We start from the raw sequence: 18,130 nt of genomic DNA on the forward strand, positions 1-18,130 counted from the left end.
TGCCCTATACGTCCTCACAAGTAAAGATCACAGTGATGTTAAAGTGGAACTCATCTTTAACACGTACGACAGCGTTTCCTAAACATTTCCCTATTGTGCCCTTAGGTTGGTGATTAAAAATTGCCTGGCTCAAGAGAACAGTGGTGGTCGGGGTGGGAGAAGAGGAGCAAGAGACACCAGTGACAGCTGAGGCCAGATGTTTGGAGATCTGAGACAATAATGTGGTGATGTGGCTGTTTAAACAGTTTAAGCAAAAACCATCCACTTTTCCACTGGATTTTGCAAGACAGCAATTAGGCCTCAGGGATCAGCCAGTTAGGTTACACCCACTATTAAAATAACTGCCAGTATGAAAAAAAAAAAGGGGGCCACAAACCTGTCAACACTCAGTCGAGCTCTAAGGAAGCCATTGCTGTCTCACAGCTCACATTCCAAAAAATTTCAGCCCACACAGTACAGGAAGCTCTGATGTAGGAGTACTATGAAACTTTGGTACATCACAAATAGATGCCGCACGAGTGAATTGAGGCTACTGTCAACCACATATTTATCTCAGCTCCGTTGCAACAGGTCAGCCACCTATCTCCTACCATCTACCCTTTCAACTTCCCAAAAGAACTCTGCAAAGTATATTCATATATCTTTGTATACATATCTGAGCACTTACTATTTGTTCCATTCTTCCCAATAAGGTGACGGTGAAACTTGGGATCAACTGTTAATTCAGTGTAATCCATACGATTCACCTGTAATTAAAATATTATAGAACATTATATCTCAACACAACTTGCAAACCATCTATTATGCACCACAGCAATAGAGAGTTTACCATGTGCTCAATCTCACAAAAGAATTTATTTTTCTTTTAAGTAGAAAATACAAAGCTAGCACTTGACCATACTTGAAAGTATGCTTACAGTGTGAAACAGAAATATGCCATAAAACACAAAGTGGAATCACAGAAAACGTACAAAAAGGGTTAATGTTGGACATACACAGCAGACTGACATTAGAAGGAATAAAGTGAGTTCATCCATTTTAATCAGGGTAGCATCTCTGCCAGGAAAACCTTTAACCTAAATAGTTAACCTTTGCCCCTCCCCATCATATATTGATGGGTCCACCACGTACTTTGCTTTGCCCAGACCATGGGTAAGGTTCTCCAATTTGTTATGGTTCTAGACGTGATACTCCAAATTGCTAAGCTTCTGGGTGAGGGGTGAGGAGGGAAGAGCTAGTTCCCCTTCTGTATTCACCCACCCCTCACTTGGTAACAACAAGGTTAATTTAAAGATGGTTCCCATCCTTTGTTTGTGCAAATGAACCATGCTTTCTCGAGTTAACAAGAAAAGTCAGTTTATTACTCAGTCTCCTCAAGACAAATTAGTAGTGCAACATGCATTTTAGAAAAACAGCAGGTTCAAAAAGTAAAAAAACCAGATACATCAGTCTCCAAACTGGCTTTGTATTTTTAAAATGTGACATTGTGGGCCTCTTTCTCCAGACAGCTACTTTATTTACATCAATTGCTAATTTTTGCTGGATCAGTATTGAAAAAAAAAAATTTTTTTGAAATCACAGTTTAGAATTACAAGTCACTTTGGAGTTCTGACCCATGCTCATGAAAACCTGCAGAATGATTGATTTGCATTTCTAAGCACCGACTTGAAATCAGTACCCCTGCCTCTCATCCTGTAGTTCCGTGTACCATTCATGTGATTCTTGACATCCAGAAAAAAATACCAACTCAGGCAGTCAATTATGCCTATTTTTCGGTTCTGAATTTAGTGTCCACTGGGGACTGGTTTGGTTCGGGCAGTTCAAACTCATTTCCCTCAAAAAGTGTGTTATGTTTATTAGGCTGCTCTTCTGTTCAAAGTACAGAATTCCTTAGATGCAGGCATGATGTGGAATAATATGCAGCAAACAATTGTTTCTAATTTTATATTTGGTAATCTGCCACATTGTGCCTTCCTCTTCTTCATCTGTTACATTATACTCTGAAACATTGGCTTATAAAACCAACCAATTTTTTTTGGCTAAGTGTAAAACCAGTAATGATTAAAAACACTCCAATTTCCTGCTCTTAGAAAGAGATAGTAAATTTCATTGATTCAAGTAATACTCACCAAATCCTGCACAACGCTTTCAATTTGTTCCTGAACTTGTTTCACTTCCTTGGTTGGGCCTTCCAGACAAATCTTATCCTCACCATCAGTGAATTCAATGTATACCTGCATCAAGATCAGAACTGAAGTACAAACTTGTATTTAAGTACCAGAGTGCACTAAAGAGTTGCAATGCATGTCATACGCCAGGTGAGAAAGCCAGTGAACAGACAATTGAACAAACTCAAAGCAAAACAAAAAAAAAGTCACTGCTTAGAGCAGGACAAAGCCTAAAACGGTCCAAAGATAACTCAACACATTTCAGATACCATAGGAAAACAATAACCTTCTCTATACAAGGAACAGAACATCAAGCTCCCTCAGCATGAGAACAGAGTGGTTAGGACAGGACATTAGAGTCTCAGAACATGGAAACAGAGCCTTCGGTCCAACTTGCCCATGCCAACCAGGTTTCCCAAACTAAACTAGTCTCATTTGCCTGTGTTTGGCCCATTTCCCTCTAAAAACTTTTACAATTTATCTAAGTATCCAAATGTCTTTCAAGTGCTGTAATTGTACTCCCCTCTACAACTTCTGGCAGTTCATTCCATTGACACACCGCCCTCTGAGAAAGTTGACTGAGATTCCTTTCAAAACTTTCCCCTCTCACTTTAAACCTAGGCCCTCTAGTTTTGGACTCCCCTCCGCTGGGGAAAAGACCTTGGCTATTCACCCTATCCATACCCCGCATGATTTTATAAACCACTGTAAAGTCACCCCTCAACCTTCAGGGAAAAACTCCCAGCCTATCCACCTTTCCTTCTAACTCAAACCCTCCAGTACCAGTAACATCCATGTGCATCTTTTATAAACTCTTTCCAATTTAGTAACATCCTTCCTATGTTAGGTCAACCAGAACTGTATACAGTATTCCAAACGTGACTGTGTACACAACATTGGTGAGGCCACAACATGACGTCCCAACTCTTATACCCAAAGCTCTGACCAATGAGGGCACGCATGCCTTCTTCACTGCCCTGTTTACCTACTATACCACTTTCAAGGAACTTTGTATCTGAACCCCTAGGTCTGTCAGTTCAACAACACTCCGCAGGGTCCCACCATTAACTGTATAAGTCCTGCCCTGGTTTGTCTTAACAAAATACGTCACATTTATCTAAATTAATCAACATCTACCATTCCTCAGCCCACTGGTCCACCTGATCAGGATCCCATTGTACTCAGAGATAACTTTCTTCACTTTCCACTATACCACCAATTTTGGTGTCATCTGCAAACTTGCTAGCCATGCTTACTATATTCTCATCCAAATAAATAGTTTACATAAATGACAAACAGTGGACTCAGCACCGATCCCTACTCCCCACTGCAGAGTAAAAACCATGAGGGCAGAACAATGACCCCTTTTGTGTGATAGGGCAGAGGGGCCAAGACAGGACAGCAATCCCTTTCTGCATCGAGACTCAGCGCAGAAGAGACTGAGACAGGAATAGATCAGAAAGACCCAGGCACAAAAAAAGGGCCCAGTAAAATATTTAAAGCCAAAGTGGCAACATTCTTGCAAAATTCACAAAATTATAGGGAAGCAGAGCTTCTTGTACCTTTGGCATTTGCTGTGTTATACGACTCAAATTCTGCCCTTTCTTCCCAATGATGAATCGATGGAGCCAGGCTGGAGCATTGACACTTGCGACTGTAAAACTATTAGCCTTGAAAACAGGTAGGATAGGAGAAAAATACAACTGGTTAACTCTCAGTAAGAAATGTATGGTTTCAGACAATTACTCAAGTAATATGGTAACATTTGCTGCTGTGGTAGCGCTATACAATGGACTTGCAAACTGCACTTTTACGTACATATGTGCCTCTATTTCACACAAAAAAAAACCACTTGGACTCAGTCATGTAGTATTATAAAATAAAACACAAACAGTTGCTTGGTAGTACAGAATTCGAGTACTGATGGAAAGAGAGATTCATTGTCCAAGTTTCGTGTCACATTAGGACAAATACAAGAATGCATTTCAAATAATCAAAATCAGTTCTGTTGCAGGAGAAAAAAAAAAAAAAAGATGCTGGCTGGTTGGGAAGTCCACTAAATGCCACGAAAAGGTAACCAGCACCTTTTCTCCTGTCTTGTAATTTATGATTATTTGGAATTTGGCAATTTTGCATTTATCCTGACGAGTGCATGACAAAAACTTTTGAAAACATGACTCCTTTTTCAACAAAATTCAAGTTAAACACAGAATACCAAACAAAAACTGTTTATCCTTGATTTAAAAAAAAAACTGAAGTGCTGGAGAGGGAATGTGTGTCAATTGCAAAACAGAAAATTGGCTAAATCTGGGTGTAAACCTCCATCATTGCTTGAGCTCCATCCAAAACATGAATTCATCTCATCTCATTTTCTCTATTAAAGTAAAAATAAACACTGAAAAGACCATAATACATCTAAACACTTATTGCTCACTTGAGGGTGTTTATGATTAGGCTTAAAATGGTAAAAGATATTCACAGTCAGGCGAATGTGCTACTAGCGTCAAACAGATGGGAAAGGAGTGCTCAGGAGCCACCAGCCCAGGATAAGAAAACTATTAAACAAAAATAAAAACTTTTGTGCCATCAGAAATAGATTAACAGATGTGGTTAGCGTAAATTCACTACGGGCCTTTGACAGCGAGCAGAATTACTGAAGGTAAATGGGTCAATACCGATAGTCATCAGTTACTACACATTTGTGGAACTTGCACTAGCAAGGAGAGGAACTGACAGTGCACACAGTCTGCACTATGTTTGGATGGACCAACTGGTCATTGCTTGTCCTTTTCCTATTCCTATTCATTTCTGAGACAGATTGACTTGCTATATGCAATTTTTGATTCCACCCTAGAAAAGGGGTGTATTTGTGCAGTTACCATAGAATAAAGCTCCAATAGGTACTAAAATCCATGATCATTGGGTGGAAGAAATGTAAACTAACATAGTCAACAACCAAAAGAATTGAGCAAATAAATAGATGAGCAATCATTTAGGAGCAAGATCAAGCCAAGAAGGAAAGTATTTCAAGACTATTGCAATCCCATTAAACATGGAGATGGTCTCCGGTCAGGTCTACATACTCTGATCCACACACACACACAGATACCGAGCAAAACGTTATTACCGAGTTCATCTTAGCTCTTAGAAATTATTCAGAGTATAGCATGAATCAGCTTTGAGTCAAGCAAGAACACCCAATGAAGTGGGGTAATGTAATATTTATATTGGTCAGTTGTGTTGCTTGAACTAAGTGGATTTGCTCCTTGTTGTTCTACATGTTCGCCAGCTAAGGTACTGTTGAACATTTATTCAGTTCCAACTTAAACGTGCTCTGCCCTTGAAGAGACGGGGTAAATCCATGAAAACAAAAGTAAAAAGACACTACAAGTCAATGGGGGAGGTGAATGTATCACACAGACAGATATTGGGTGGTGACAGCCAATGCTGACGAAAGCAAGACAGTCACAGTCAGAGTACTTACAGAATGGAATTAGAACTGAGAACGGAGAAGTTATCTAAGGCAGGCAAAATGCAAATCACAAGAATAAAATTCGTAATCTGTGCATGATTTAAATCATTAGGATTACAATAATCAGGTGATATAACCTACTTTAGCATAGACTTCGGTCAAAGCCTGCCCCAGTTTGTCAGGTTCGCCACGAAGAATGACTGTTTCAGAATTGCTATCCGAAGGTGGGATTTCGACCGAGACTCCAGTCCGTTCCAAAATCTCCTGCAGCGAGTTGCCTTTGGGTCCAATAACATACTTGTGTTGTGATTTCTTCACCTCCACAGCGATCGTCGTGGTTTTCTTTTTCTAGATGCACAAAATTTAAACTAGTAATTAATTTAAAGCTTGCCTGGTAACTGCAGACCCAGTGTGCAAGACAGGAAGATCAAGGTTCCATCCCTAGACTGGGCCAAGTTACCCAATTTTAGTTGGGTTGGCACAGGAATCAGATAGGAAAGAAAACAAAATAAGCAATGTAAATTTTCAGATCATTATTCAGTGACATGCACAGCATCTGGGGTCAACTATATAAAAGAAAACAGAAGTTTCTACAAAAAGTTAACATCTTTGGAGAATGAAAAAAGAGGATCAACATTCCAGGTTGATGGAAATTGTATCACTCAGGTTTGATGACAATTCCAAACTTATACAAGTTTAACGAGCAAATTCTCAATTAATATTCAACTCCAATCTTCATACCAGTTTAATTTCATCTGTTTTAGGTGCTGTCCAAAAGAAAAAAAAGCAAACAGTAAGTATCCCCCAAATTATACCAACCTTCTTCCATGACCAACCATAAACAGGTGCAGGAGATCACAGGATAAATGCAGTACCCAACTACTGTGCTGCTAACGCACTGCTATGAGTCACTTTCTACACCAAAGTCATATCATTATTGTATATCCATCAGAAGCAAATGCCATCTAGGTTTAAAGTGAACATAGAGTGAGAAGGCATTGCTTTCAGTGCCATTTACCTTATCTTCATAGATCCTCTTGATGCGTGAAACAGCCTGTGCAACCTGTTCTTTCTCGCCAGTGATAACAATCTCATTCTTCAAGACACTTGGGGGCGGGATATTGATCCGTGTTCCCGTCTCCTGCATCAACTCCCCAGCAGTCTTGTTGAAGGGGCCAGCAATGAACGGGTGATAGACTTTTTCAATATTGATCCTCTCAACTGCACGCTTGTCCTGTAGGAAATAAAAAGATTTTGATTTCAAAATTAAGCTTTTTTGCCTTTAAAACAGTGTCCCCAAGCACAAAAGATATAGTCTCTTGCGTAAACCCAAACTCAATTTGTTTGTCAGACAAAGCCACTTATTATGTGCCATATTGCCAGACAGATGATCAGTACTATATCTGGCTTTGCTTGTGAGATGGGTACTTAGCTCCAAAAGATAGACTTTTTGGAGGAAAAGAGGAATTAAGAGGCTATTAAGATGCCTTTCATAAGAGTTGTGCAGTTTGTGGAACTTTGGCCAAAATACAAGAACACTGAGGCAAGTTCTACAACAGTGTTAAGCTGGAGATGTGTATTCAAATGGTATGTCAGGACGAATATTGCGATCCCTACAAATTCTACATTATTTAGAAGCATAGAAGAGAACCATTGAATCCCTACAACGTGGAAAGAGGCCATTCTGTCCATTAAGTCCACATCATCCCTCTGAAGAGCATCCCACCTACAGCCAGCACTGCAAGCTATTCCCAAATCCCACATTTAACATGGCTCATCCACGTAACCTGCACATCCCTGGACGCTACAATGCAATTTAGCATGGCCAATCCACCAAATCTGCAGATCTTTCCGGCTGTGGGAGGGTACCAGAGCACCTGGAGGAAGCCCATGCAGACACAGGAAGAACGTGTAAACTCCACACAGACAGACAATCACCCAAGGCTGGAATCAAACCCAGGTCCCCCGTGTTGCGAAGCAGCAGTGTGAACCTCTGTGCTGAGATTCAATGACTTTTGCTGAATCAAGCATGATGGACTGAATGTCTTCATTATTTGCTACATCACCTTAGATGAAGAGCTGTACAAACTCAGAAGACATCTAATTGGGGTGGCAGGTTAGTGGGGGGAAAGAAAACGGCAATACTTGAGTCAGATAAATTAACAATAAAAATCGAAGAACAAATCTTGGCAATATCTATAAAATAGGCTTTTTTTTAAAAAAAAAAGATGAATTACATCTACAGCAGTTAATTGCAAAATGGTAAAGATTTGCAGAAAAATCATGCACAGACTTCAAACTCCATTCAATACCACTGTGATGTTTTGCAGAGTTGCAATTAAGGATATCACAGAATGTTGACCTATACTGTCAAATCTGGAGAAAACCATACTAAAAACTACAGTGATTTGGTCAGGATGCAACCTGAATTTACTATTTCAGTTCTGGTCACTGAAATGTATCCTAATTCAGCACCTGTGACAAAATCACTAATCATTAAGTAGTAATACTCTGTGCATACCTGTTCAGCAGAGATCAGCAAGATTTCATGTCGCGCTTTCTCAATGCCTTCCTTAGTGCCAGTTATTTTGATCTGGTTGCTAGGATCTTCAGGCCGAGGAATCTGGATCTTAGTCGCTGTCTTCAATTCCAACTCCTGCAGTTTCTCTCCACTTTTTCCAATCACAAAACGATGGTGTTCTTTGGGGATGGCTACTGTTGCTGAGGCCTAGGATCAATAGGTAAGCAGTCAGGTAAGTGCTCAGCACTAAGCACAAACATCCTGATACAGGCTATATCTCAGGGAAATTAGCATGTCACCAACCTGAGCATGAATTCCCAAATAACACAAACATACAGCTGACCAAAAAGTTAGATAACAGCCGAGTTAAAAATCAGAATCCATAGCTATTTTAATACAAGATAACATTTGAATTGTCGAGACCATATACTTATAAATAAAAGTAGCAAAAAGGAATTTAAAGAAAGTTAATTCATCAATATTGTTTATTTCCCTTTTGCAAATAGCACACAGGAGAATCTCCCCTCCAAATATGATGGTAAACCTTACAGAACTTGGATTCCTCCCATACTATGGGAAAGAATGTTCACTTAATGCTAAGAGCAGGAGGAAATTACTGCAGATGCTGGAATCTGTACTGAAAACAACAAATGCTGGCGATCACAGCAGGTCAGACAGCCATTTACCTATCGTGGAGAGAGAGCAAGCTAACGTTTCAAGTCTGGACTCTTTGTCAGAGCTGACGTGAAGTGTGGATCTGTGTGCAACACTAAAAATCAGATTTCAGATCTCAGATCTCAAGTCCCATAACTACATTTCAAACTATTATCCAAGTTTATTCATAAAATCCTAGTGACATCAATTTATTTGGATTTGCATAATAAACTCTCAAAATGTATTTATATTCAAAAGTGACTTAACCTGTATTGAGCCAAGTTTGTGAAATTTTGAAATCCAATTCTTTCACTCACTGATTACCTGAGTCTGCAGCTTAGCAACAATCTCCTTCCTCGCTTTCATGACAGCCTCAAGCTTGCCAGAAACCATGATGGAAAGTCCTTGGTCCTTAGCCAACGAGAGTTCGATGTGCGCACCAGTCTTCTGCATGATATCCAGACAGATCTTAGCTTGATCTCCTTCTCCAAATTGGGTTATTTCCTTGTACTTGCGCTCTTCCAATGGTACATGGAAAACCTGGAAAAAGGAGAGAGAAGTGTGCATTATCTCAAATCCTTTGCTATTTACACATCATTTCTCTCTTTTGCAGTTTGTCAGTTATCTAACAGAGGCTACTCAAGTTATTAAAAGATTCCTCTGTGCATTTCTGTTTTGGAATCCATATATTCTGCTTCTGATTTTTCTGATCATTACTTTGAAGGTGGTGTACTGGAAACTTAATTTGCCACTTCTTTTTCCCCTACTCAAATCAACTGAACAGCTGTTCATCTCCAGTATTTTCCTGAATTATAATCCCCTTGATATATCTAAATGGCAAACCTGGGAAACACTGTTGCAAAAGCGAAAAGATGCAGTTAAAGTCATTTATAAAAAAAAGTTTAAACGTTCAAGCGCACAGCTGTGAGCAAAATTTGAATGCTGGTCTCAAAAGCAAAGATTGTGCTCAAAAAGCTGCTCCCAGGGTAAAGAATTCATCAGTACTCTCTATCCCCGCAATGAGTGAGGATTTTAACCTCCACTCAAGTGCGGGCTTTATTTTACACAAGGGCCTTATTCAGCAAGTCATACCTGGGTGATGAGAGAAGATTTGAGTGGTCGGATTTTGGTCCATGCTCCAGACAGTTCCGCTGTCGTCTCTCCAGGAGTAGCTTTCTCGGGGAGAGGAGGAAATGCTTCCTTGTAAGTTGGTACCAGATCGGTCTCATCTTCAGAACCAACACTCGCTGCAGAATAAGCAAGAAATTACTTTGGTCCAAGTCACAAACACAGCTATCAACATCAGAAGAGAGTGGCAAATAGTAGCAATTTGCAAGAAAAGAGAATTGCAACTGACTTCAGTATGTACAGTTTTGGTTATTTGTTGAGAAAATAAATGCTTTAACAGGATACGTTTTTAAGTCAAAAATCGAGTGATGGGTTGTCTGCATAAGCCTGAAACTTTCAAAAGTGCAGTACACTTAGAAGAAGAATTATGAAGGAAAGTGGAGGGAATCCACTCACATCTGTTGATATAACGTCAGTTTACTCCCAATCCAGGAGCCATGAAGCAATTTGTCTGCCACCAAAGATATTCACTATCCATAGTCTTTCAATCTCATCTCCAAATCACTAGGGAGGTGCATTACCTGGAGTCAGTGAAATAAGCTCCCAGCAAACTATTAATACCTATGAAAAGGAGCACAGCCTGTGGCCAGCACATCTTCCTCTTCCTGTCTGTTGGCTTTCCAGGCCTGCACGTGAGCTGAATAGGAGCATGTATGAGTACAAACACAAGAATTATTCTGTGCTCTCCAAAGAAAGTACTGCAACGGACAAGAGTGTCGGAGAACAGACACTCAAGCGGAGGATAGCTCAGATGTGGACAGCACGTTACGACTTTTCACAAGCAGTAACGCGAGGAGGGATAAGAGTATCCGGGAGAGATAAGGTGTTACAGCAAGGGAGAAAAAAAGTCTCTTGCAGTCTGCACATGAAATGCAATAGTGGAGTTACTAGTTACTGTAAGCATAAGAAAATACACAGAAGGTCTGCATACTACAAGGCAGGAGTATTGAACTTTCACCGTACCACATCCTGTAATTTGAGCGGTGAGAGGTGGGGAAAGGAGGAAAAAAAAAAACATAGCTGTTAACACTGTACTGGAGCCAAGGGGACAGAATCTGGAACAGTCAAGGCCAAACATCCTCTTCAAACAGAATGGGAGAAGTAGAACAACCAATTAACAATTTAGAACTAGAAAGCTAGTTTCCATGCACTGTCTTAATCTTAAAGTGCTGTCCTTTGACATGTGAAATGTGTCAAGTCCCTGGGTAAGAAACCCAAGTGACAGCACCCTTAGGATTAGAACTCTCGACATTCTGGGAAACAAATCACTAATTAATTTGATGAATTTAAGACAGCGGTGCAGTTTCACATTGGATACTGAAAGAAAGAGCGCAGCATCAAGCAGCAGTTACTGTTTTAGAAGTACGTTACAGAACTGTTCACTGACCTTTAGCTTGTTGTTCATTGAGGCCATTCCTGTGCTCGGCAAAACTTTCAGGCGTCAATACGGCTACGGAGCTCATTGTCGATATCCCACGTACACGAGGTCCGGGTATGCCACTGTAACAGACAAACACGGCAAAACATTGATACTGTCTCACACATACCAGCCACTTAACCATTAGATTACAAATCATTAAACGCAGATTATTCATGAACAAAAAAAGTGTAGAGTTGTTTTCTTGGAAGAAAACATTGAGGTGACCTGATAGAGATCTTTAGATTATAAGAGGTTCAAAAAAGGCCAGTTGCGACAAAGAACATTTAGATCCAGAAGGAGCCCAAACTATGGGCAAAAGATTTTTTCCAAAAAAAAACGCACCAATCACTGATCAGTTGGGCCAAGTGGCCTGTTTCTATGCTTTAAATTCTGTATGGCTTCCCTTGTTTAGTCAGTTAAAAATCACTGGCATGTGGTTCTGCAAGATTTGGCAAAATTGGAATTCTCCATTCAAAACCTAGACAGACAATGACCATCAGAAGGTAATTCATTAGAATTAAGTGGAGATCTAGTTTTCAAACCAATAAGAGGTGATAATTTGATGGAGAAAGCAAGGATGATTTGTTACATATACCCTGCAAAGCTTCAGGTGCAAAACTAACTTGACAGCCCCACCTGCAGTCAGCTAACTCAGCAGAAACTAGAAACAGATCCTCATACTTTCTGCTCTGCATGGTTTCTAGTGAATGGCTATTCAAGACTTGAAAGCTACATTTTGGCTTTCAGGGGCAACAACATTTTCACTTTCGCTAACTCATTTATTAGGTGAGGCAGTCATGTGGTAACAATATCTTCCGTATTGGTGTTGACATGCAGTATGTAAAAAGGTTCACAATGATGCAGAATTTGAAGAATTCATCAATATCTTCAATAAATTAGCACCACTCTGTGAAACTTAAGCCACAATGCACAAGAACAGTGTTAATTTCCTAGGTAACACACACAGAGTCTCCGACAGTCCCTCATGACAGAGGAAGACTTGCTCGCACATTGAAGAGGCCAATGCATGACCTACAGTCTCCGTCAGTGTGGGGTGGAAAGCAATTGGGTGAAATGGGAGGGTGGATGTCCATGTTGTTACATACTTTTCTTTATTTGCATTTGGCTTCACTTTGCTATCAGTGATGAGACTACAAGTGTACAGACTGTTCCTAGATGCCTCCCCTCCAATTTCAGGCAGTCTTGGGCCTAGATTTTCCAGATGTCAATGGAGATGTCGCACTCTTTCAAGAGTCCTTCGAGGTTTCTGAAGCATTTCCTTTGCCTTCTGTGGCTTGTTTGCCATATCAAAGCTCCCATTAGAGCATGTGTTTTGGGAGTCCTATATCAGGCACTCAGATGACGTGGCCAGCCCAGCAGAGCTGATCAAGTGTGGTCAATGCTAGGGATATTGGTCCAAGTAAGAACATTAATGTGTGTCTATCAGGCTAATGGATTTACAGGATCTTAGAGTTAGCAGTGGTGGTGCTTCTGTACATAATCCATTTCTCTGGGCCATATAGGAAGATGGATATCACTACTGCTTTATAGATCAAGAACTTAATGCCAGGGTTAAGATTCTAGTCTTCAAATACCCTCTTCTTCAAGCAACCAAAGGTTGTGCTGGCACAGTGCAGCAAAATTGAATGTCCTGCTGTGTGCATAAACTTTGAGCATAGGTTGCTGAATAATTCTGACAATTGTAGGTGCCTGGATAGCCCAATGATATATCTGTCAACACTTTCTTGTAGTGAAGCCTGACTTCCAGTTATTTTGGACATCCTTGCCATTGGACCAAGGCCTTGTTCTAGCAAGCCTACGCATTATTTGATGTGCAACAGTCACCCCACATTAAAATAATTTTCACACAGGCATCGTCCACCCCTTAAACTAAATTTTGGAACGTGCAAAAATGAAACAATGGTGACAGACCCAACCGGCATACTGCTGCCATTGCCAGGGGCCTTGGACATTTTGATATCACAACTCTAAGCAAGATGCGGTGGACAACACAAGGAATAAGGTGGCAGTTACACCGTCTTTTGGAAAGGTAAATCAGAAGGATGACATCTCTATGGGTTGGCTTTGTTTTCAAACTAGTTGGCCATCTCAGAGATTCCCTTTTGCAGGATAAACAAATACATCATGCCTGTTCAGCTCACTCTGCTTAAAAACAGTGCTGTACAGTTCAGTACACCCTAAAACTGGATGCTACAGAGGAGTCTAACAAGGAATCTTACACCAGTCTTAGGAAGACCCTAGCCTGAATCCCAAAGAGTAATAGATGGTTTTATCTTGGTGACTTCAACAGAGCTGAAAAGACCACAAATGTCTGGGAGATATAATCAAATTAGTCAATGGGATAAGGCAAATTGCTTGACAAATTGCCTAGAACATGGTGTCAATGAATTCATTACTTCAGTGATTTCAAATATTCCCAAATCTGTAGTTAGCTGAACATTCACTCTGCCTCGTGCTCTCTCTCACCAAACGTCAGTCAACCCTGCAACTAGCTCTCTCCACTATCAATGTGAAGCCACTGCTCCTCCCATTCCACCTTCCCACACGTAGTCATGCTTTTCCCTCCCCCAACACCCCCACCCCAGGCAGCTGCTCCCTCTCCCTAACCCTTATCTTCCCCTAACTTACTGCACACAGCCTCCAAACTCCTGCAAGTAGCCTAAGTTTCCAAATCAAAGTTCCAAAAAAAATTGGAGAAACTTGGAAAGGGAGACTGTCAGTGGAGCTAACATGATAAATAGAGAATCACAGCAGGAACCTTGAAACATAAAAGCAACTGGTAGTGACAATATAAAAAAGGTGGTTAGCCATTGTATCCAGCAGGTAAAAAAAACCCAAAAATGTGTCAGCCGCAGACATGAGGAAGCATGAAAAGTTAACAAGATTGCTAGTGCCTTCTCTGATGGGTTAAGTCACAGAAAATGGTTTTTATGTTAGAGACCAAGATTGCCTACTAGATTGATGGAAAATTCAATACAAACATATTTTAAAAACAAAGAAGTAGAGGACTAGCAACATAGATCCCAACCTCAACCTTGTAAACACCCAATGACTGGTGGATTGTTTAGCAATAAAATGAAGAGAGAGTGATTGATCAAAATTTATAACATAGCTGAACACAACTAGGCCAGCAGTTACAAAGCAACATTCTGGTTTTAAAAAAATCCACTTAGATAACAATTAAATCTCTTTGCATACCAGATCAACCAATCAGAAATTTTGGCCCTATTACAAATCAAAAACCACTAGTGCGAAGATTGTTATAAAAGCAAAATCTTTGCTTTCCAGCAAAGGGAATACAAAGGTCAGGGAAAACTGCTGGTTAGTCAAAAAAATGCAAGTAGTTTGGAGTTACATTAATGCAGACACAAGAGGGCTGAGGGGAGATAGGACCTCAATTACCCAGTTACTTCCCCAGCATTGTATGGCAAAGAAAGACCACCAGAACTGATGACTAGACTGACACCATAACCTTTAGTCTAGCTATTACATACAAAGAAAAGAGTGCTGGCAGTTTCACTTGGATGACATGGTAACTCAGTGGTTAGCACTGCTGCCTCAGAGCACCAAGGACCTGGATTCAATTCGATTCGACCCTCGGGCAACTGTGTGTGGTTTATACATTCTCATCACATCTGTGTGAGTTTCCTCCCACAGTTCAAAGATGTGCAAGTTAGATGGATTGGACACATACAATTGCCCATGGTGTCCAAGGATGTGGAGGCTAGGTGGGTTAGCCAGAGAAAATGCAGGGATAGAGTGGGGTGCGGTCTGGATGGGACGCTGTTCAGAGGGCCGATAGAATGGGCCAAATGGCTTGCTTCCACACTGTTGGGATTCTATGATTCACTGATAATTGCCCTCATTAATGCATACAAGTGCAAGCAAAATAATCAAAACTGAAGTTCTTAAAACATTGGGACAATTTAAAACCCAAAATCTCCTACTGCTATGATGAGCTGTCTTCAAAGAATGCATTTTCTGAACAGAAAAAAATGACTGGCATTTAAATAAAAAGACAGACATTCTGCAAGAAATTGTTTATTTGAGAAATACAATTGCTAAAAAGATGGAGAACAAAGTTTATTGCAATCATACAATGCCGCTGCCCAGAAAATATGTAATTATTTGCTAGTGCAGTTTTTACAAAAGTTTTGTTGAATAAATCTGGGCTAAAAATGGGATTTAAGGCACAGCAAGCTCTTAACACCTTTCAGTGAGTGGCCCAACTTCCACTTATTCAGAGTAGGCAAAGCAAGCTAATTCATACCCACAGAAGGTGGTTGCTCAATATTATTGGTTAGCACAACAAAGGCTTGTGTTTATTTGCAAATGAGGGGCGTGCAAGTTTGATCAAAACATATTTAAGAATGATAATGTATCATTACACAAGTTAGGAAACATTGAAGGTCCACAGAAGACACAAGCCGAGGTAATCACGCGGATGAGCTTTAAATTTTAAAGCCCTATAGATCAAAGAAGAAAGGAATGCCAGAGAGAAGGGCAATTTCAGCTGTTGGAGGCCTAAAGGACAAAGGTTAGAAAATGAGGAGTGTCAAATTCAACTAAGCAATAGGAAGAACAATGACTTTACGCAATGCAGGAGAACGTGATCAGGAAGGAAGAAAGAATAAAATGGGAAGACGTGCATTTCCATACTGTCTTTTACAAAGATGCTCCAAATGGAAAATGTATCAATGGAGAGGCAAAAGGTAAGACTCACCAGCTAAATGGTCAGTTGCCGGAAAGTCCGTCCTATAAGTGAATTCCTGCCCACGTCAGCCTGCCAGCTTTTTGATCTGTAAGAGAGCAGATAATTAGGAAAAAGGTCTCATTGAAAACAGCAGTTTCTGCCAATGGGCTACCTGAATCAAGTGAGCAGCACAACTAAAATGGAAAAAGAAAAAAAACCCACTTTTCAGAAGGGACCAAGCCACAATAACTGGTGTGCAACCTTCCAAATCTCAACTTCACCTCCATGTAAATTAATTTTAAATGTCCAAGCCACAGAACTTCTGGTTCTGTTATAGCTTGAAACTACTTTCAGTTTGCTAGAAACCATAGTCAAATCCTATGACACTAAAGTACAGCAGCAAACCATGTTTATTTAATGATTAACCTACAAGAGAAAATGCATTTAAAATCTAGCCACTAGCATGCATTTCTCTTTAAAAAAAACATCTACATGTGATGCCACGGATGATCCACGGATGCAAACATCAGACTTACACTCATATTACAAATGTGAGCCGCTACAAGGTTAGAGATAATTTTGAATTCTGACATGCAAATATTTCCTCATGTTTACAAACTATTATTTTGCACTATCCTGCATTGTGGCCAACCTGTGAATGGACTCAAACAGGACCATTTGCAACCTGGGGACTGCCTGTACTGGAAACATTGAAACCCCTGAAGTCCTCAAGCTTTAGAAACATATGCTGGTCAGTTCTTTTAGCAATTAAAAGGTTTCATCTGTTGGATTTTTGAGTTTTGCAAGGCTCAAGATGTTTAACCTTACAGGGTCCCTAACAACATGGGCTATAGCAGGAAATGTGACAGAATAGAATGTGAGGTTCAGCAAGGCCTACTTCAACAGCAGGAACAAACTGCTGCACCTTTTGAAGTCCCGGGGCTGAGTCAAGATTCCTGCTGACTGGTGAAGAGTTTCCCATTTAAAAAAAAGAGGGAATTTTATTCTTAACTACTTTTATTAATAAAGCAAGAATTGCATTTAATATACAGCTCTCTAGCTTGACACCCTCCACGAAGAAAACTAGGCACAGAGAGTTTGTGACCATGGAAATCAGAGCAAGTACTAGGTAACTTCAGCACACCACTTGCTCCAAAAAGGACCTCAAAATGATGAGCACCAGGCACCAACATCTCAGGGGAGGCTCCACAAGCAAGGGCCACATGCATCCCGAGTATACGAACATCGGTAGTTAACAAATGCATCTAAAAATCCTCATGGCATTTCTCTGACCCACATACAGAACACTTCTGCACTTCAGTGCTGCACCTCAGGGCATGATACCTATCAAATGTAATGTTGTAGCAAGGCCACAGCACCCAGGGACATGCACTCAGCTCATGGAACTGAACTAGGCTGCAAATTTGGGTTATTCACTTGCTCATTCACTTCGAGCATTCAGGTAGGCCCACAGCATCCCTGTTTAGTTTTGCTTTTTGGCACTCTGAACTCAGCAAATGATACCAGGTTCATCGTACTACTCTATTGCCATGCCTTTTAGTGCAGACATAGCCTGGAAATTTGCACGGTCGTCAGCTGTCCTCAGTCAAGTTGAGGGAGTCAGCCTTTGCTCAGAGGGTCCCAGCACATAGACGAAAAGCAGCAACCAATCCCAGGATACCATAAGTCAATTGCTCAGGGCGATCAGAGTCAAGAAGCTCTCCACTTAAGTGAAAAAGAGGTGAACGTCAGGCAGCCCAGCACCCAGCTTGAGGGCTGTTTCTGCTGATGCAGAGGGGGACACGTGTACTCAATGAATGGGTAGAAAGCACACAGTACACAGAGTCACTGGTGTCCATTCCCTGGTTTAAATGGTGGATGTACAAACACTTGTACTACAATTCTACCCAAAAGAACTACTAGTCCACAAAAGGGTCTTTCCTTGACCTGCAAGTACAATCCAGAAAGAATCTAGAGAAGAAGATACAAGACTTAATTTGTTAGGTGCCAGACAAGCAGCCCAGAAGAGTTAGAAGGGGTAGAAAGGAATTAT

General features: G+C 40.6%; 1 protein-coding gene across 3 annotated transcripts in view; it reads right to left on the minus strand.

Moving 5' to 3' along the window:
* hdlbpa (high density lipoprotein binding protein a) overlaps nucleotides 1–18,130 on the minus strand; it is a 99,470-nt gene that overhangs the window by 49,448 nt on the left and 31,892 nt on the right. For all 3 annotated transcript variants that reach the window (XM_048604110.1, XM_048604108.1, XM_048604109.1), the window contains exons 2-11: nucleotides 16,108–16,183; nucleotides 11,331–11,443; nucleotides 9,908–10,062; nucleotides 9,140–9,355; nucleotides 8,162–8,368; nucleotides 6,659–6,874; nucleotides 5,782–5,988; nucleotides 3,731–3,838; nucleotides 2,130–2,234; nucleotides 668–746 (exon numbers count right to left, since the gene is read on the minus strand). In XM_048604110.1, the coding sequence (XP_048460067.1) occupies nucleotides 668–746; nucleotides 2,130–2,234; nucleotides 3,731–3,838; nucleotides 5,782–5,988; nucleotides 6,659–6,874; nucleotides 8,162–8,368; nucleotides 9,140–9,355; nucleotides 9,908–10,062; nucleotides 11,331–11,406 (1,369 nt within the window). In that variant the 5' untranslated portion in view covers nucleotides 11,407–11,443; nucleotides 16,108–16,183. The remainder of the gene's footprint in view (nucleotides 1–667; nucleotides 747–2,129; nucleotides 2,235–3,730; nucleotides 3,839–5,781; nucleotides 5,989–6,658; nucleotides 6,875–8,161; nucleotides 8,369–9,139; nucleotides 9,356–9,907; nucleotides 10,063–11,330; nucleotides 11,444–16,107; nucleotides 16,184–18,130) is intronic.

Source organism: Rhincodon typus, chromosome 13 (genome assembly GCF_021869965.1).
Source record: "Rhincodon typus isolate 14 chromosome 13, sRhiTyp1.1, whole genome shotgun sequence".
NCBI classification, from domain to species: Eukaryota; Metazoa; Chordata; class Chondrichthyes; order Orectolobiformes; family Rhincodontidae; genus Rhincodon; species Rhincodon typus.